Consider the following 21,070-nt stretch of genomic DNA (forward strand, 5'->3'; position numbering starts at 1 on the left):
GGTAGGAGAAAGTGAGGTCTGCAGATGCTGGAGATCAGAGATGGAAATGTGTTGCTGGATAAGCGCAGCAGGTCAGGCAGCATCTAGGGAACAGGAGAATCGACGTTTCGGGCATTCCTGAAGAAGGGCTAATGCCCGAAACGTCGATTCTCCTGTTCCCTAGATGCTGCCTGACCTGCTGCGCTTTTCCAGCAACACATTTCCATCTAAGATAAAAGGTAGCCTGGGGGAAGAGCGCCTCACCTTCCCCCTAGGAACCCTGCAACCACAAGGGATGAATGCAGATTTCTCCAGCTTTCTCATTTCCCCTCCCCCCACCTTTTCTCAGTCCCAACCCTCGGACTCAGCACCGCCTTCTTGACCTGCAATCTTCTTCCACCCCCACCCCCTCTAGGCCATCACCCTCACCTTAACCTCCCTACACCTATCGCATTCCCAACGCCCCTCCCCCAAGGCCCCCCTCCCTACCTTTTATCTTAGCCTGCTGGGCACACCTCCCTCACTCCTGAAGAAGGGCTCATGCCCGAAACGTCGATTCTCCTGCTCCTTGGATGCTGCCTGACCTGCTGCGCTTTTCCAGCAACACATTTTTCAGATTTAGTCCGACATGTCATGTCTGGATCTTTGTGTAATTGCCTCGAGCCCCTTTAATTTGTTTCGTAATTTAGCCCGTGGACAGTTCGTCTCGTTTCTCTCCCTGTTTCCGATTCCTGAGTCAGTTTAGTCATTTGTTTGTGCAACTTATAGAGAGTTTGATTCCAGTTTGTGAGATATTCCTTCCGTGACAGTCGAATCAGGCAGAGCACACTCTGTTCAGATCGTTGGCTGGGTTGGAGCGAGGAGGGGATTGCTACGCATTGGATTTGCTGACTTGGAGGTAAATATTTTCCAGTCCCATTTTATCAAAGTAAGTGATCCCGAATTCAGGTGTCGGATTTTGGGCTGGTTTAGTGTGCTGCTGTGTCCCTGTTCGCTCTCAGTCGGTGTCTCGAAAATGTTTAAGCTCTGGTCTCCAGCATCTGCAGTCCTCACTTTCTCCCTGTCTCGAAAATTCTGTTTGTGTCACTCGATGACACCGCGTATTGTATCGGACTTTATGTGAGATCAGCTTTAATATGTCGGTAAATCATCTGATGTCATCAAGTTGTCGGGCAGGTTTGCTCCAACATTTTTTGTGCTTAGCAAACTTCCTTTTTAAATCGCAAAGCGAGTTAGTTGAAGGCCATTTAGCGAAACAGCACAGATCGATTAATTCAGGGAAGATCACATTGTTCTGGAGTTTGAAGGGTTCCTGTGTGCAATAAACTGGAGGTGCCTCTTATGAGAGTTCGATCAGATTCACATCATTAATGAAAATTAAACCAGAAGGTTCTGTTGACTATTAAAAGAAGTGGTGGAAAGATTGAATATTTTCGTGCGATGGGCTTTGCGGTTACTGTGAGCCTGCATCTTCTGCTTGTTTCTCACTTGGCCGAGAGTGTTCGACTTTAAGAGTCGTTAAATGTCTGGCTCATTTCTCATTCAGATTTCACAAACACATGAAAACAGAATTCGGGTGCAGTATTTTAGCACTGTTTAATGCTCTATCTCTGGGTCCGTCTATTAATGCTTCAAAAGCTCTGTTTTCTATCTGGAAAAGTTAAAGATCACACAATACCAGAGTCCAACACCTGATGAAGGAGCAACGCCCCGAAATCAACCACTTCCAACAAACCTGTTGGACAATAACTATAACCTGGTGTTGTGTAAATTCTAACTTGTCCAGCCCAGTGTCCAACAGCGACACCTCATTCTATCTGAATGAAAGTGAATTTCTGAATTGCAGATCTCACTGACGCTTTTACAGCGGCAACTGAAGATCTCCCGGTGGTCTGCCCCAGAGACCAGGGGTGTGGCGGTAAGAGCAACCCCATTTCTGAGGACATCTCACTTTTTTATATTCAACGCGATTTGATAGCAAGGACTCAGTTTGAGAATATGGAATGAATCATTGAGATGAGATTTCTTCACTGATTTGTGAATCTTTGGAACCACAGTCTTAGAGAGCTATGGCTGTTCGACTATCAAGTAAATTCAGAGATTGCTCGCTTTTTGGGATTTGAGGGACATAGGGAGAGTGGAATTGGGGTGGTAGATTTTGAGTTATGATTTTGTTGAGTGGCAGAGCAGGATCAAAAAGCAGATCGTCAGACAGATGTACAGCAAGGAAACTAACTTCGGTCCAACTCGTCCTTATCGACCAGATATCTGACCCTAATCGAGTGCAATTTGTCAGCATTTGGCCCACATCCCCTTTAACCCTTCCTATTCATATTTAAAAGGCATCTGGATGTGAACGTTGTAATTGTATTAGCCTCCACCACTTCCTCCAGCAACTCATTCCATACGCGCACCACCCACTTTTTGTTTTAAAAAGTTACCCCTTAGGGCCCTTTTAAAATTTTCCCCTCTCACCCTAAAGCTATGTCCTCTAGTTCTGGACTTCCCCCACCCCAGGGAAAAGACCTTGTCTATTTATCCTGTCTATGCTATTCATGATTTTATAAACCTCTATAAGGTCACCCCTCTGATGTTCCAGGGAAAACAGCCCCAGCGTATTCAACCTCTCCCTGGAGCTCAAATCCTCCAACCCTGGCAACATATTTGTAAATCTTTTCTGAACCCTTTCAAGTTTCAAAACATTCTTCCAATAGGAGGGAGACCAGAACTGCAGACATTATTCCAAAAGTGGCCTAACCAATGTCCTGGACAGCCGCAACATGATCTCCCAACTCCCATATGAGAAAGTGAGGGCTACAGATACCACAGATCAGAATAGAGTGTGGTGCTGGAAAAGCACAGCAAATCTGGCAACATCCGAGGAGCAGGAAAATCCTCATTTCAGGCAAAGTCCTTCATCAGGAACGGGCCAGGGTACTGAGAGATAAATGGGAGGGGGGGGGGGGTGTGGTGAGGCAGGGGAAAGGTAGCTGGGAATCTGACAGGCAGATGAAGGTGGGGATAGAAGGTGATATTTCAGCGAAGAGGGTGGAGTGGATAGGTAGGAAGGAAGATGGACAGGCCTTCTTCCTGCACCTGAGTGCAGCTTTTTAGCTACTGGTGCACAAGAACACCAAGGTCTCTGCATCTACCCCTTACCCACATTATACATCATCTGCTATGCATTTGTCTACTCAACTTATCCAAAGCACAGTAAAACTTGTGACATTTGCTTCCATTTGCCCATATCCCTTTCCTATCCATGTACCTCTCCAAATTTCTTTTAAATATTGAAACTGTACTCACTTCCACCACTTCCTCTGGCAGCTCATTCCATATATGCACCACACTCTGTGTGTAAAAGTTGCCCCTCATTCCCTTTTAAATCTTTCCTCTCTCACCTTAAACCTATGCCCTCTATGTTTGGACGCTCCTACCCTGAGAAACAAAACTTGGCTATTCACTTTATCATTGCTCTTCATGATTTGATAAACCCTCTATCAGGAAACCCCTAAGTCAAATGTGGTCTTACAATGTCTCATACAGAGTTTTGGGTGATCTTTCCACAAAGACTGATGGCATTTGACTGGAGAAACAGAACAGTGCAATGAAGTTTTCAATGTTATGAAGATTTTATTGGGAGATGTTGCTATATGTTCAAGTCAACAAATAACCCACTGTTGTATCTAATGATGCAGAAGTACAACTGTGTATTAGTGGAATGTTGTGTTGATTTTAAAACAAGTTTGTATTGTTTCTATTTAATTGTTAAATCCTTGAGCATTTGTGACCTGCCTGATGAGCACCTGACTCAAACATGGCCCATCAGATGAAAAGCTTGGCGGCTGAAAGCTTCCTGGGGTGGAATAGCAAAGTGATGAATACAAATAACTCAAATACTTTCAAAATCACATCTAGCAAAGAGAATTGAAAGAAATGTGAAAGGCTGTGATTTGAGCAGTCAGATGGGAAAGAATCTGAGGGGAAAGGGAACAGGTGGTTTGAAGTGTAGACTTAATTGGGAAAACATGAGAGAAAACTGCAGTGGATCATCGACACATTTATGGGATGGTTGCACCAAGTCCTATATATCCAATATGTGTTCCTAAGACTATTCTATTAATTTGTGTAATTGCCCTGAGCCCCTCCTCCTCTAATCTGTGTTCTTTAATTTTGCCTGTTTGTCTCCTTTCTCTACCCCTCCATTGCACAAACTTAGTTACTTGTTTGTGCAATTTACAGAGCAGACTATCTGATTTTAGCTTGTGATATTCCTTCTGTGACTGTCTAATCACTCAAAGCATATTCTATCCAGATCATTGTTGATTGGAGTGAGGAGAGATTGGTACTGACTTGGAGGGAAGTATTTTCCAGTTGCATTTTATCAAAGCAATTGAATACGGAATTCAGGTATCAAATTTTGCGATAGTTAAGCATGCTGCTCTGTCCCTGGTTCTGTCTCAGTCGGTGTTTCGAAATCTCTGTTTGTCACTGGATTACACTGTGTGTAGAACTTGTGTGACACTATCTTTAACATGTTGTTAAATCATCTAATGTGAAGTTCTCAGGCCTATATGATGTAACTATTTCTAAAGTGCTGATTTTTGCCACAATACTTTCATTGTTTGCTTCACTTAGAAAAAAATCATAAAACAAGCTAAAAGGCCATTCAGTGATGAAGCACTGGTGTGCTAGTATTGATTAATTGAGGGAAGGTACCATGTTGCTCTGCACTTTGAAGGGTTCCTGTGTTCAATAAACTGGAGCTGCCTCAATGTTTTTTGTGAGCGATTGGATTTAGGGTTACTATGAAAGTGTTTTCTGCTTGATCTGAGCCAACCAGGAGTGTTTGATTTTAAGAATTGCTAAATGTCTGACTCATTTCTCGACCAAATTTCATAAACAGAAATGAAACAGAATTCGGGTGCAGGATTTTGTTTAATGCTCCTTCCCTGGGTCGATCTGTTTGCAATTCAAAAGCTCTGTTTTCTAAATTGATGGAATTGAATTTCTGAAATCCAGAACTCACTGGTGCTTTTACATCAACAGGTGAAGAAGTAACTGAAGTGCCGGAAGTATGTCGGAGACACCAGTGTGTGGTGGTAAGACCAATCCTGGTTCTGATGCTGTTTCTCTTTGGTATCAAACTAGAATTGAGAGCATAGACTGTACATACCAAAGATACCATTTTCTAAGTTAAGATATACCAAAGAATGGGTGGTGTATTCACCCTTTTTTTTCTTTAACAATGTTTTCTTTATTAATATTGCTATTCTATGGTGTGTTTACTCTTTTTCTGCTTGTGTTCATGGTGCAGCTCTAGCAAGAAAAAGAGAAAATGGGTGGGCTGGCTAGATGCCTACTTATGGGCAGGGGTGAATCCCCCTATTCAGCACTGTTGGCGCTTTATCTGTTGGTTTGGTTTTTGTTTTTAATAGTTTGTAGGTTTGTTACATGTGGTTTTAGTTTGTGTAGTTTTTATGCTCGATGGATCATGCGACACTCAGGCTCAGTGACTTGCGGTTCAAGTTTCTCCTTTCTGGAATGTTACTGCAGAAGGTTATGCTAATGACTTGATGAAATGGTGTACCTGGAATATCGAGGGAAGTCACTCACCAATTAAGAGGAAGAAGGTACATTTGAACCTTAGAAAGAGAAGCTGGAAAAAATTGATTGTCGTTTTTGTGATCCAACTGCCAGGTACAAAAACTTCCTGTGAGAAGCTATCTTTATAAACCTGCTGGTATTGCTCCAGGGGGAAAAAAGACAGCCAGAAGCTTGGTGCTTTTACATTACGAAGGAGCTAGCTCTTGAGGGCCAATATTGATTCCAATTTAAGTAGTCTCCGGGGAGATTTTGTGTATTGGGGCATATTCATTACTCCCCTCATTACATTAGCTAAACTGCAACTGCCTCACAGGTTTGTGGGAGGCGGGGGGGAGTGGAACTTCCAGACATTAAAAATTACCAACTAAGCTCACTTTTGTCCTAAGCGAGTGATTGGGCCTGTGGGGATCCTCTTTCAATATGGTTAGATATCAAAGCCTCCCAGTCAAGGTGGCCCCTTACCAGTTTGCTGTTTTTGGACAAAATGAGGACAGTTAGGGAATATTGCCATAACCCAGTAGTCATCAATACTGTTAAATCATGGAGGGCAATTTGACAGAGGGAAGGCAATATTGGCAAAACATCTTTTACACCTTTTAGTGAGTATGCTGGGTTTTCAACCAGGGTTGATAGATTCAGGATTTAAACGTTGGGAGTGAGGGGTGTGTCTTGCATGGGGGATTTATTTGAGGGAGATGTAATGATGTCCTTCGAACAGTTAGTATGGAAATACAAGCTATCTAATAGGGACCTTTCGTTTTTTTCCAAGTTAGGGATTTTATTTTTTTTTAAAAACTACACTTTTGATTGATCTCTACAAATCCGACTTGGGGGGGATGTGCTCAGTGCTAAGACTATACTTTGTCAGTACTTTATATCATCAATTGGGGGCTGCCCCCTCAGATGAGTTCGATCCCCTCTGCAGGGTGTAGGAGAGAGAGCGAGATGTGAAGTCTCCTCTGAGGCATTGGAAGATATTTGGGAAAATGCAAGAAAGATATCAATTTGCAATAGGACCCATGCTTTACAGTTGAAGATTCTGCACAGGGTCCACTTGGCTCCGGATTGTTTGTCAAAATTCAAACCAGGGCTATCTTCATATCCCAAATGCAAGGTCTGTATGGCACTCTTACCCATTGTCTCTGGTCTTGTGGTAGGCTTCAAACATATTGGAGTGCTATGGCTGGTGCAATGGAGAGGATTTTGGGTGTAAGGGTGGAAAAGGACCCTATCTCGCTCCTTCTGGGTCTGCCCAGTGTGTTCTCTGCAGTCGTGCAGAAGAAACATCTTGTCAGTATCCTCACTTTCTGCGCAAAAAAAGAATATTTTGCTAGGTTGGCAGAAGATTGCTGTGGAGCATATTCCCCTGGATTTTCTCACAAATCTGGTACACCACAAAACTGAGAATTTTTATAAAGACATGGCAGTCCTTTTTGGAATACCTGGACGCAGACTTATTAGCCACACTAACAAGGGCTTTAATATAGCTGTAACAGTTGTGTTTGACGAGTCCAATATCTGGGGAGGAGGAACTGTGAACATAAGTGTCTTGTCTGGCTGAGTTATTTTTATTTATTTATTTATTAGTTTGGCTATTATTTACTTAGCGAAATAGCTAGTTTGTTTTTTTTCTATATATGTTTATACATTTGTACATGAGGGTGGGTTGGGTTTTAAAACTTTTTTTTGTACTGCTTTGAATTGTATTGTTTAGTATTTGTACTATTAAAAAGTCTATTTCAATAAAAATATATATTTTTTAAAATATACTAATTGCCCCTACCTCCACTGTCTTCGGTAGGAGAGAAGCTCGAAGTTGCACAACCCTGAGACAGAAGACAAATTCTCTTTACCTCTATCCTAAAAAGGCAACTCATACTTTTTAACAGTGGCCCCTTGATCTGGATTCACCTACAAGATGAAGTATTCTTTCTATGACTACCTGATCAAGACTATTCACAATCTTGTACACTTTAAATAAGACATTGTTTACTCATAGATTTATAGAGATGTACAGGATGGAAACAGACCCTTCAGTCCAACCCATCCATGCCTACTAGATATCCCAACCCAATCTAATTCCACCTGCTAGCACCTGGCCCATATCCCTCCAAACCCTTCCTATTCATATACCCATCCAAATGCCTCTTAAATGTTGCAATTGTACCAGCCTCCACCACTTCCTCTGGCAGCTCATTCCATACACGTACCACCTTCTGTGTGAAAAAGTTGCCCCTTAGGTCTCTTTTATATCTTTCCCCTCTCACCCTAAACCTATGCCCTCTCGTTCTGGACTCCCCGACCCCAGGGAAAAGAATTTGTCTATTTATCCTATCCACGCCCCTCATGATTTTATAAACCTCTGTAAGGTCACCCCTCAGCCTCCAATGCTCCAGGGAAAACAGCCCTACCCTTTTTGGATTAGATTAGATTACTTACAGTGTGGAAACAGGCCCTTCGGCCCAACAAGTCCACACTGACCCGCCGAAGCGTAACCCACCCATACCCCTACCCCTACATTTACCCCTTTAACCTAACACTACGGGCAATTTAGCATGGCCAATACACCGGACCCGCACATCTTTGGACTGTGGGAGGAAACCGGAGCACCCGGAGGAAACCCACGCAGACACGGGGAGAACGTGCAAACTCCACACAGTCAGTCGCCTGAGTCGGGAATCGAACCCGCGTCTCTGGCGCTGTGAGGCAGCAGTGTTAACCACTGTGCCACCGTGCCGCCCTGTTAAGCCTCTCCCTATAGATCAAATCCTCCAACCCTGACAACATCCCTGTAAATCTTTTCTGAACCCTTTCAAGTTTTACAACATCTTTTCGATAGGAAAGAGACCAGAATTGCACACAATATTCAGTGGTTAGCACTGATGCCTCAGTGCCAGGGCCCAGGTTCAATTACTGCCTCGGGCAACTGTCTGTGTGGAGTTTGCACATTCTCCCCGTGTCTGCGTGGGTTTCCTCCGGGTGCTCCGGTTTCCTCCCATAGTCCAAAGATGTGCGGGTTAAGTAAGTTAGCCATGCCCATAGTGTTAGGTGTATTAGTCAGTCGTGAATGTCGGGGAATAGGTGTGGGTGGGTTGCTCTTCAGAGGGTCGGTGTGGACTTGTAGGCCGAAGGGCCTGTTTCCACACTGTAGGGAATCTACTTTAATATTCCAACAGTCGCAACATGACTTCCCCACTCCTGTACTCAATACTCTGGCAAATAAAGGAAAGCTTACCAAAACCCGCCTTCACTAACCAATCTACCTTCAACTTCACTTTCAAGAAGCTATGAACCTGCACTCTAAGGTCTCTTTATTCAACAACACTCCCTAGGACCTTACCATTAAGTGTATAAGTCTGCTAAGATTTGCTTTCCCAAAATGCAGCACCTCACATTTATTTAAATTAAACTCCATTTGCTATTTCTCAGCCCATTGGCCCATTTGGTTAAGATCCTGTTGTAATCTGAGGTAACCCTATTTGCTGTCCATACACCTCAAATTTTGTTGTCATCTGCAAACTTACTAACTGTACCTTTTTATGCTCGCATCCAAATCATTTATGTAAATGACAAAAAGTAGACGACCCAGCACTGATCCTTGTGGCACTCCACTGGTCACAGGCCTCCAGTCTGAAAACCAACCCTCCACCACCACCCTCTGTTTTCTACATTTGAGCCAGTTCTATATCCAAATGGCTAGTTCTCCTTGTATTCTGTGAGGTCTAACCTTGCTAATCAGTCTCCCATGGGGATCCTTGTCGAACACCTCACTGAAGTCCATATAGATCACATCTCCTGCTCTGCCCTCATCAATCCTCTTTGTTACTTCCTCAAAAAACTCAATCAAGTTTGTGAGACATGATTTTCCATGCACAAAGCCATGTTGACTATTCCTAATCAGTCCTTGCCTTTTCAAATAAATGTACATCCTGACCCTCAGGATTCCTTCCAACAACTTGCCCACCACCGAGGTCAGGCCCACCGGTCTATAGTTCCCTGGCTTGTCCTTACCATCCTTCTTAAACAGTGGTACCACGTTAGCCAACCTCCAGTCTTCCGGCACCTCACCTGTGACAATCGGTGATACAAATATCTCAGCAAGAGGACCAGCAATCACTTCTCTAGCTTCCCACAGAGTTCTAGGGTACACCTGATCAGGTCCTGGGGATTTTTCCACCTTTACCCGTTTCAAGACATCCAGCACTTCCTCCTCTGTAATATGGACATTTTGTAAGATGTCACCATCTATTTCCCTACATTCTATATCTTCCATATTCTTTTCCACAGTAAATACTGATGCAAAATACTCATTTAGTATCTTCTCCATTTTTAGCGGCTCCACACAAAGGCTGCCTTGCTGATCTTTAAGGGGCCCTATTCTCTCCCTAGTTCCCCTTTTCTCCTTAATGTATTTGTAAAAACTCTTTGGATTCTCCTTAATTCTATTTGCCAAAGTATACTCCTACTTCCTTTATACTCTTCTAAGGATTCACTCGATCTATCCTGTCTATAACTTACATATGCTTCCTTCTTTTTCTTCACCAAACCCTCAATTTCTTTAGTCATCCAGCATTCCCTGTACCTACCATCATTTCCTTTCCCTTCATCCTGACAGGAATATACTTTCGCTGGATTGTTGTTGTCTCATTTCTGAAGGCTTCCCATTTTCCAGCCGTCCCTTTACCTGCGAACATCTGCCTCCAATCAGCTTTCGAAAGTTCTTGCCTATTACCATCAAAATTGGCCTTTCTCCAATTTAGAACTTCAACTTTTAGATCTGGTCTATCCTTTTCCATCACTATTTTAAAACGAATACAATTATGGTCACTGGCCCCAAAGTGCTCCCCCACTGACACCTCAGTCACCTGCCCTGCCTTATTTCCCAAGAATAGCTCAAGTTTTGCATCTTCTCTAGTCGGTACATCCACACACTGAATCAGAAAATTGTCTTGTACACACGTAACAAATTCTTCTCCATCGAAACCCTAAACACTATTGTGGGAGATTAGAAATGTAGATTCTGCAGGTGGTGGTGGTTAGAGATGTTGTTTTTGCAGATGGGTGAGGGGGTGTTGTGGGGGGAGGGGAAGGGGAACATTACACAAACGGTCGCGGGATTCTCGCAGCATACTTATGGTTTAGATTTTAACGAATATAGAGGTTTTTGTTTAAGAAATAGTTTTAAACTAAGAAATAACTTTAAAGTGTTGTAGCTGACCAAAAAAGAAGCAGTCGGGGCATTTCGCAATAAGCTTATAGTATGATAAGGGGAACTGGATAAAATAACAGGCAGGCTGTAACAAACAAGGACAAGGACTGCAGGGTAGTCAGATAAGGAAAATTAAAGAAAAACAAGTGAGGTAATCGGCTTATGATAGGATAAGACTAGACTAATGGGAAAAGAGAGGCATGATTCCGCAATTTGCAAACTGAATAAAGAATGCTTACATGCTTTGTAATTTGCGCTTTAGCTAGCCTGATTGCTTGAGCAAACACCCGTTCTTGCAAGGCCATAAAGAATAAAATGTTCTTGTTTCCAAGGCTTTGTCTCAGGCTGAATTGTGAGTCAGTTTTGTTTCTCACAGTTGGGGGCTCGTCCGGGACCCAAAACGCCAACCGCTTGGCACTCTTGGGATGACGGGGGAGGTGCACCTCGCCGATTTCGGTGATTTCCGTCTCCCTTGCTTGTCGTTCGCGGTTTGGGCGAATGTGATCCGGACTGGAAGACCCTGGAAACAAGACGGTCTGATGCGGCGGGTTCGGTTGGGTAACTCTTGTGCACAAGACCCGGGTAAGGAAAGGTCTTAAAAGATATATCCGGGCGACCGGGGTAGGCAGCAGTAGTTGCTGCAGGTATTGCCGTGGGACTGGGCGCGCTGAAACGACCAGGTAACTCTGTGCACAGACCAACGTAAGAAAATAGACCTTTAAGTATTGCCTTGGTGGTCGGGGACATACGAAAAGTATGGGGAATTGGCAAGATATAAAATAAAGCATATGTCAATGAAAAACAGCCCGTGTCAGAAGGGCTAGTAGCTGAAGGGCTACTGAGGGTACTGAAGAGCTGTACAGCTAATAGAAAGTTTTACCCTTTGTGATTCAGTTTGAATGCACATTTGTTTGCTGGTGATTGAATGTTTGTGCTTTGTTCCCTGGAGCTTGAGATCCAGGACTGTTTTGAATCTGATTTCTACTTTGGAAATTTTAACATGATTTCTTTTAAGGTTAATGAGTTTACAGATTATGAAATAAAATATTAACTCCTGTTCTTTTTACAGGTCATGACCACCTTACTATCAGTTTCTAACTAATCTCTTTTATCCTTACATAAAAGTGATTTATGGAGAACAGTTGAAGTCTCAAAAAGCATATAGTTGGTCAGATTAATCGGACGAGTGAGGTGTCTAGTCAGGACCCTGAAGGGGGTGTGGAAGAAGGTGACACCGGACCTCGTTGACATTAATTAAATTAGCAACAATGGGAGGCACGGGGAGTTGCCTGGGTGACGATCGATCTGTAAATAACGTTAAAGGGAAATATATTCCACCGGACAGTCCTATGGGGAAAATGTTGGGAAATTGGGTACACAACTCCCGGACGCGATGGAAAGATAAGGCTATAATGATAAACTATTGTTGTTTTGTCTGGACTCGAGAAAGCATTAAGGAGTCTGGTATTTTTTGGCCCAAACATGGGTCCGATGAAGATTGGCTGTGCCAAGATCTGAATATATACGTCAATCGGAAAGAAACATACAGTCAAGATGAGTCAGAGTATGCGGCTTGCTGGGTAGGGGGTGCGGGGGTAAAACTATATCCCATGGAGGTGGAAGAATCGGGGAAAGAGCAATAAAAGAATGAACAAGGGAAACCACAATGGGATCCCTTAACCTGTTTACCGCCCCCATACCCTCCTCTGGAGACATGTCTATCTCGTCTCTACAGCTAGCCTGTGGCCCCAGAACCAAAAGCAACTCCAGTAACTGAAAGAGAAACGGACTCTGAGCTAAAAGATGCAGAACCTAGGGGGCCCAGAGTCACTCGAGCCACCACACGTAAAGGAGGGGCAGAGATAATGGAAAATATAAAATTATGTCCCTTGAGAGAGGTCCCGATTGGGGACGGGAAATAGGATACGTAAACGCTCCCTTAACTAGTAATGAAGTTAGGGCTTTTAAGAAGGAAATGAAAAGTCTGATAGAGGATCCGGTGGGATCTAAAGGAAATGGTAATATTGGGAATTAAAGAGGCAGCACCTAGATCTTTCGAAGTACGACAAGAGAAGGATGAAACCCCTTCTGCATTTCTTCAAAGGCTCAAGGAGGCCACAAGGAAATATTCGGGAATGGATCCCGATGATCCGGTAGCTCAGGGACTCTTAAAGGCCCAGTTTGTGACTAAATCATGGCCGGACATACAAAAGAAATAACAGAAATTAGATGGATGGAGTGAAAGACGGATGGAAGAGCTGTTATGTGAGGCACAGAAAGTGTATGTGAAAAGGGAAGACGAGAAGCAGAAACAGAAAGCCAAAATGATGGTGGCGGCAGTAGAAGAAATAACAAAAAGGAGGCTGGGATCGGGGATAACAGGAAGGATAGGGGAGGACACGAAAGACAAAGGTCAGACATCCGGGGAAGGAGGCAACAGGCAGGATGTTACCATTGCGGAAAAGTGGGGCATTTTAAACGGGAATGCCTGGGATTAGCACGAGAAAGGGAAACCGTTTCCCTAATGACCTTCGATGAGGAATAGGGGAGTCAGGGGTTCCTTCCTCCTGAAACCCACCAGGAACCCTTGATAAATCTGAAGGTGGGACCTGAAGGGGAGGAGGCAGTATTTTTGGTGGACAGGGGAGCGGCATGATCATCCCTAAGTTTTAGACCTACCGGTGTTAAATTGACTAACAAGAATCTCAGGGTTTCAGGAGTAAAAGGCGAAGTATTCTTGGTTGAAAATGTGTTGCTGGAAAAGCGCAGCAGGTCAGGCAGCATCCAAGGAACAGGAGAATCGACGTTTCGGGCATAAGCCCTTCTTCAGGAATGAGGAAAGTGTGTCCAGCAGGCTAAGATAAAAGGTAGGGGGGAGGGGTTTTGGAAATGCGATAGGTGGAGGGAGGTCAAGGTGAGGGTGATAGGCCGGAGTGGGGTGGGGGCGGAGAGGTCAGGAAGAAGATTGCAGGTTAGGAAGGCGAAGCTGAGTTCGAGGGATTTGACTGAGACAAGGGTGGGGGGAGGGGAAATGAGGAAACTGGAGAAATCTGAGTTCATTCCTTGTGGTTGGAGGGTTCCCAGGCAGAAGATGAGGCGCTCTTCCTCCAACCGTCGTGTTGCCATGGTCTGGCGACGGAGGAGTCCAAGGACCTGCATGTCCTTGGTGGAGTGGGAGGGGGAGTTGAAGTGTTGAGCCACGGGGTGGTTGGGTTGGTTGGTCGGGGTGTCCCAGAGGTGTTCTCTGAAACATTCCGCAAGTAGGTGGCCTGTCTCTCTGAAACGTTCCTCATTCCTCATTCTTGAAGAAGGTCTTATGCCCGAAATGTCGATTCCCCTGTTCCTTGGATGCTGCCTGACCTGCTGTGCTTTTCCAGCAACACATTTTCAGCTCTGATCTCCAGCATCTGCAGCCCTCACTTTCTCCTGGAAGAATTCTTGGTGCCTATTTTTGAGCCAACCCTAATTAGAAGAAATGATGAGGAAGTGACAGGACAATTACCAACTGTAGAGTTTAATGATAAGTTTAAAAAAAAACGATATTGTGGCGCTTGGTTCTTCTTTGTCTGTCCTTAGGAAGAAGGGTCTGTTGACCCAGACACTTCCACTTGAGTTTGCCGTACATTGGATACGACCGGGTGATTGGGTCCTGATCAAAACCTCGGAAGATACCAAACTGCACCCAAGCTGGGAGGGACCGTTCCTAACCCTCCTGACTACTAAAACAGCCATCTGAACTGCTGAAAAAGGGTGGAGTCATCATACTCATGTTGAGGGCCTCGTGGACGCTCCTTCCCCTTTGGCAGAGTGGCAAGCTTATCCTACAGACAACCCTCTGAAAGTCAAGCTGAGCAAAAAGAATGGACTGAGATAAGAGACTATTAAGTATTGGTTAAAAAACTGTATCCCAAAACTATTGTAAGTGTTGCATGGACTCACTCCTCCCTGGCATACAGAGGGTTAGGGAATAGACAGATAGGGCTGTGTAATGAGTGGTCAGCTTTATATTGTCACGATAATATTGGCGTTAGCTGCCAAGGGGGGTGGGAAAAATCATTTTACCACTTTGTCAGAATTATGCTAAACTAAAGGGACATACCGACTGTTGGGAACGTGCGGAGATCCTACACCATGGGGAATCCGGAATTCCTCTCACGGTAATACCACTTACCAAAAGAGAAGTGTACGATGTACAACAATTTGACTCATGCTCAAACAATACAAAATGGAGATCTGACAGGGGGAATTATAACTTTGCGGGATGGTTCACTCGACCAGCCCCGAAAGCTCTGGGTGCTATCGATGGCCTTAGAGTTTCCCCACCGAGTGGAGCAGTAATTACCACTTGTTTCTGTAACCAGAATGATACCGCACCCTTCCGATTAGGAAAATCATCTTGTGTCTACACCAGCCAAGCCACTGCCACGACCATTCCCCGAATATTAAACGGAACATATTGGGAATGCGGCCTGAAGGCCTATCCATTTATTCCCGGGGAAAAATACATTCGCGTGACCAAATGTATAGGAATGCATGCATGTTATGATGTTGATCAAACACTGCCTCAAAACCAGAAAGTTTGGAGTGGCTGCTGCTATCTTGCCTACATAATTCCCCATATGAGGCTGTTAGAGAGCCCCAAAAATACCTCAAAATAAACAGGGAGGAAGGCGAGTAACCCGGAAAGTAACCGAAGGAGATCGCCTCCTCTGGACTTTGATACCTATGTATGGGACCGTTCGAGCAGGAGTAGAAATACAAATGTTGGCGACTTCCCTGGAAGAGTTGGCCAACAATACTGCTGCTGCATTGGCCGAAACCCAATCCCAAATAGCAGCCATAACGACCGAAATGATTGCCACTAGGCTAACGACTCTTCAGAACAGGATGGCTCTAGATTATATTCTGGCAGAGAAAGGGGAAGGTGCACTAATTGGGGAAGGTGGTTAGTCAATCTGGCTGTCTATGGATTATTGATATTAGTGGGTCTGGTGGTAGGGTTCAATGTCCTAAAATGGGTAATGAGCCAACTGATGACATCCCTTGGGGAAGGAACCCAAATACATCATCAGGTGCTTTTACAATCAACAGGTGATATGCAACAAAGGGAAAGTCAAAGAACGCTCCTAGAGTTCGAGAGACGAAAAACACAAATGTAAAATGATACCGTGTCTCAGATTGTAAACCTCATCGCCAAAAGGTGTAAGAGGGCAGAACATAAGAAAATGAATTAAAGGAGACTTACGTGCAGAAACAACAGTTAGAGAAAAAGAAAAAGGGGGAATTGTGGGAGATTAGAAATGTAGTTTCTGCAGGTGGTGGTGGTTAGAGATGTTGTTTTTGCAGATAGGTGAGGGGGTGTTGTGGGGCGGGGAAGGGGAACATTACACAAACGGTCGCGGGATTCTTGCAGCATACTTAAGGTTAAGATTTTAACGAATATAGAGGTTTTTGTTTAAGAAATAGTTTTAAACTAAGAAATAACTTTAAAGTGTTGTAGCTGACCACAAAAGAAGCAGTAGGGGCATTTCGGAATAAGCTATATTCTCATTTCGCAATATGAGAAGGGGAACTGGATAAAATAACAGGCAGGCTGTAACAAACAAGGATAAGGACTGCAGGGAAGTCAGATAAGGAAAATTAGAGAAAAACAAGTGAAGTAATCGGCTTCTGATAGGATAAGACTAGACTAATGGGAAAAGGGAGGCATGATTCCGCAACTTGCGAACTGAATAAAGAATGCTTACATGCTTTGTAATTTGCGCTATTGCTAGCCTGATTGCTTGAGCAAACGCCTGTTCTTGCATGGCCGTAAAGAATAAAATGTTCTTGTTTCCAAGGCTTTGTCTCAGGCTGAATTGTGAGTGAGTTTTGTTCTCACACTATGGCAGTTCCGGTCTATCTTACAGATAGCTGAGATCTCCTTACAAGTTTGTTTCTCAATTTCCCTCTGACTATTAGGGGGTCTATAATACAATCCCAATAACGTGATCATCCCTTTTTTATTTCTCAGTTCCACCCAAATAAATTCCCTGGATGTATTTCCGGGAATATCCTCCCTCAGCACAGCTGTAGTGCTATCCCTTATCAAAAATTCCACTCCTCCTCCTCTCTCGCCTCCCTTTCTGTCCTACCTATAGCATTTGTATCCTGAAACATTAAGCTGCCAGTCCTGCTCATCCCGGATCCATGTTTCTGTATTTGCTATGATATCCCAGTCCCATGTTCCTAACCATGCCCTGAGTTCATCTGCCTTCCCTGTTAGGCCCCTTGCATTGAAATAAATGGAGTTTAATTTATTAGTCCTACATTGTTTTCTGCTTTGTCCCCACCTGCCCTGACTGTTTGACTCAACTTTGTTCTCAACTCTACCAGTGTTAGATTGAAAACTTTCCTCATTATCTCAAGATGTGGTGTCATCAGTGCCTGTAAAATTGCAGCTTAATATTTCTCATTTTTACATCCAATTCCTCTGATAATAAAATATAGTATCTCACTAGATTTTGTGATTATATGCTGCACCTGCATTTTAACTTGTTGTGACTAATGCACCCAAGCACCTAGATCCTTCGAATTCTGCAGTCATTCTCAGTTTAAGTAATACCATGCTTTTTTCATCTGTGGTGTCAGATGTCACCAGACTGAAGGGGGGAATGGGAAGGAATATAACAGTGATAGGCAACAGTGTAGCCAGGGAGATAGATACTGTTCTCTGGGCTGAGACCAAGAGTTCTGAGTGTTGCCTGTGTGATGCCAGATTTGAAGAGCATCCTCTTGTCTGGAGATGAACATTGGGTAAGAAGTTTCAGATTGGGTCATTGGGGTTCACATTTTTTTTAAAATTGTAATTAGAACTGAGAATTAGAACTGAGAACTGAGAATTAGAACATTCACATGTTCTGCAATGTGAATTCGGGAAGTTGAAGATGAGATTTAAAAATCAAGACCTCAACATTGATAATGTATTGACTGCTTCCTGAGCCATGTGCCAATTCAGGTTTAAAAAAAGGCAATAGAGATTGCAATCAAATATATGGTTAACAGGTATGGGGGGAGGGGGGCGGGTCTGATTCATTGGCTACTGCAACCTGTATTCAGAAGGGAAGGAGCTGAACTGAAACTGGACTGGGATCAGCTTCGAGCAAAGTTGTGCTGTGGGATGTGCATCCAGCATCAAATGAAAAGCAGCACAATGGGAAGAAATAATCCAGATAAAGGGAGATTCAAAAACATTATATTTACTTTTTTCTTTATAAATTTCTAAAGAAAGAATCCTTTGCGTTGTGGATATCTTTTCTCCCAAAGTGAAATAAATATATGTTTAGAAGGAACCAATTTAAGTAGACTTTCTTGATTAATGAGTGAGTTTATTAGTGAGTAAATGTGAGAAGTGAATATGCAACACGAATAGACAGATTAGAAAAGGGAAGCGAATTCAAATCAAGTTAAAAGATATACAGAAAGTCTCTGGGTTATTTATGAAGAATGGATTGCAAACTTTTGCAGGATGATACTGGTAGAATTGACACTGGTATTTAAGCAGCTGAGTTTGAGTTTTAGTTTTGCACAGTAGCTGAAACTCTTTTTAGCCCATTTCATTTCAATAGTTACTGGTTTGTTGACTAGCTTCTAGCATTAAGCAACACATTTTCTTTTTTTTCTACCGACAGAGCAAGGATGTTTTCTTCAGTAATTGAAGAGTCAGCATTTCTGACATGTAATTTTGAAAAAGAACCGGTCTCGCTAGCATTATAGATCAACAGAAGTTGTGTTAGTGATCCAGATCATGGCAGTAACAGGACCATGATTTGGATAGGCGGAAGACTAGCCATAAAGAAACCCGTAAAGAGTCAAAATATTGAAGAAGTAAATAAACCAAAAATTAGTAGCTAGCTTTTGACTGCATGCATATTGGACTTTACTACTCTTCTTTCTCACTTATTCTCTTTATCACAGAGAAGATGAAGCTTTCTGAGTATTTTGCACGAATCGGCTACACAGGATCTTCCTACAACACTGACCTGGAGACACTAAGCATAATACTTGAAAAACATGTCACATCTATTCCCTATGAAAATCTCAGTCCACACTGCGGAGAAACAATTGAGCTCAACATGGAAGCGATCTTTAATAAAATGGTGAGGAAGCATCGAGGTGGTTGCTGTGTGGAAAATAATGCATTATTCTGGTGGGTACTAAAGGAGATGGGGTACGAAGTGATGTTTATACCAGTAAGATTGTACAAACCAGCAAAGGATACTTATGAATCCTACCCATCTCATTGTGTCCTCATAGTCACCATTGATTCCAAGCGTTACATGGCTGATGTGGGTTTTGTTTCATCCAACCAAATGCGACAACCCCTGGAGCTGGTATCAGGCAAAGAGCAGACTCAGTTTCCAGGTACATTCCGTCTGACTGAAGATAACAATATCTGGTATATGGATAAAACTGTCAGAAAAATTTACATTGAAGGTCAAAGCACTAACAGTGAGTCTCTGCAGAACCAACCTTCCTACCAAAAACTGTTTTGCTTTGCCCTCAAACCTTGTAGAATTGAGGATTTTCAAGACAAATTAACCTACTTAATAACAACTCCTGGGGCCGTGTTTAAAGAATTATCCTTTGTTTGCTATCAAACCCCGAATGGCATGAAAACTCTGAAGGGTACAACCTACACTGAACAGATCTATAATGGGAAAGATGGAAAGGACCTGAGAACCTCCGTAACTCTGACTGAAGAGGGATTACAACATGCAATCAAGGAGACATTCAACTTGATTTTGGACAAGAAGATAACACCTGTGAATAATTTTACTTGTTTCCTGATTGAATAACATCAGATAATAATCTCCAGCATCATATTTCCTCTTCTGAAAGTTAATGCATTATAGGAGTTCAGATCTGTCAGGTTTACCAATTTCATTGGGGAATAAATCAGTAATTTTATTATGACTTGTACAATAATATCACGCATGAAAAATCAATTTATAGATTTAAAGATTAATCATTTTATAGCTAAATGATGGCAATTTATAGATTTACCTTTTGTTTTATTGGGATGTAGTGAAATCAGTTTACTGGTTTCAAAGGATGCTGCTCTCCATTGTATTGATGACATAATATGCAAACTACTCATCTAAAATCTCATCAACGAATTAAAAGCCTTGGATTTTGTTTTCAGAGAAAAATAATTTAAAATAAGCTGGGACATAATAAAATGATTACTAACCTGAAAATTTACTAAGGGATTTCTAAATAGCATTATCTAAAGCAGCTTGAAAAGGTTATCTCGGGGTAAATACCTGAACATGAATATTAATCCACTAGAAAGTATAGCCGACATTGAGATCTTCAAGTATCTCTGGTGATGAAGCTTTTCAAATACCTTTTGTTGCTGAAACAAAAGTTTAAATCTGTAATGTGTCCTCCAGGGGAGGATTTCTGTAGCAAAAAATAGCCCGGGGATATCTGAGAATGAGCCATCAAAATCCTCTGGAAAAAATTGATTGTCATCTTTGTGATCCAACAGCCAGGTACAAAAACCTCCTGTGAGAAGCTATCTTTATAAACCTGCTGGTATTGCTCCAGGGGGAAAAAGACAGCCAAAAGCTTGGAGTAGTATCCAGTAACATCAAGAAGAAGGAATTTCTGTGGTGACTGCATTCTGCAAAAAAAGTGATCATTCCTGAGAGAAAGTTGATGGCAAACCAAGAGATTTCCACATTTTTAAAAGCTGGCATTTTCCAGATGAACTACCAGTTCAGCATTTAATTCCTTCATTTAAAAAAAGTGCACTTTTTTCTCCGATTCAACCTTCACCCCACCTTGTGCAATTTGATACAGTTATACCTTTTGCTGAGGATCTTAACAAATAAATTAAATGTGACTAATTCAAGGAATTTTGTCTCGTTCTTTATAGCTTTGAGACATGTTTAAGTGCATGTTGAATTCAGAAGCATACCTGTTTGAAAATTCATCTGTTATAATCTGTTATTGTCTGTGTGCCCAGGAACCGTGTGTTATGACCCATTTAGGAAAGTGTGTTGAGTCTCAAATCCCATTACAAAAGTTAATCAAAGTGTAGAGTCCTACATTTAGCCATCTCTTGCACTCAAGTGAACCAATAATACTGATTGAGTTGCCATACTTTACAGGAATGGCTTTGTTACATATAACACACCAGATGGCCTCCTTCTTTAGAGACCTCAATTTCCCTTCCCACATGGTTAAAGATGCCCTCCAACACATCTCGTCCACATCCTGCACCTCCGC

The 21,070-nt window shown here is 42.7% G+C and overlaps 1 protein-coding gene across 2 annotated transcripts; it reads left to right on the forward strand.

Moving 5' to 3' along the window:
• Positions 1-474: 474 nt before the first annotated feature.
• LOC148146014 (arylamine N-acetyltransferase, pineal gland isozyme NAT-10-like) lies at positions 475-20,682 on the forward strand. 2 transcript variants are annotated; one of them, XM_087999232.1, is made up of 3 exons: positions 475-877; positions 5,029-5,081; positions 18,752-20,682. In XM_087999232.1, exons 2-3 carry the CDS (start codon positions 5,057-5,059, stop codon positions 19,630-19,632), a joined length of 906 nt encoding a protein of 301 aa, XP_087855358.1. In that variant the 5' UTR covers positions 475-877; positions 5,029-5,056; the 3' UTR covers positions 19,633-20,682. The 2 variants fall into 2 exon arrangements, with proteins under 2 accessions (XP_087855358.1, XP_087855359.1); XM_087999233.1 differs by lacking the exons at positions 475-877; positions 5,029-5,081 and adding an exon at positions 1,744-1,897.
• Positions 20,683-21,070: the final 388 nt, after the last annotated feature.

The sequence above is a fragment of the Chiloscyllium plagiosum genome, unplaced genomic scaffold (assembly GCF_037043375.1).
Source record: "Chiloscyllium plagiosum isolate Xiang-an unplaced genomic scaffold, Cpla_swu_hap1 HiC_scaffold_22, whole genome shotgun sequence".
In the NCBI taxonomy this organism is placed as follows: domain Eukaryota; kingdom Metazoa; phylum Chordata; class Chondrichthyes; order Orectolobiformes; family Hemiscylliidae; genus Chiloscyllium; species Chiloscyllium plagiosum.

What these genes read in the sequence shown, in the direction of transcription:
- LOC148146014 (XM_087999232.1), top strand. Translation starts at nt 5,057, where the DNA reads ATGTCGGAGACACCAGTGTGTGGTG. An exon ending in GGAGACACCAGTGTGTGGTG is followed by an intron (nt 5,082 to 18,751) that starts GTAAGACCAATC and finishes TCTTTATCACAG; the next exon opens with AGAAGATGAAGCTTTCTGAG.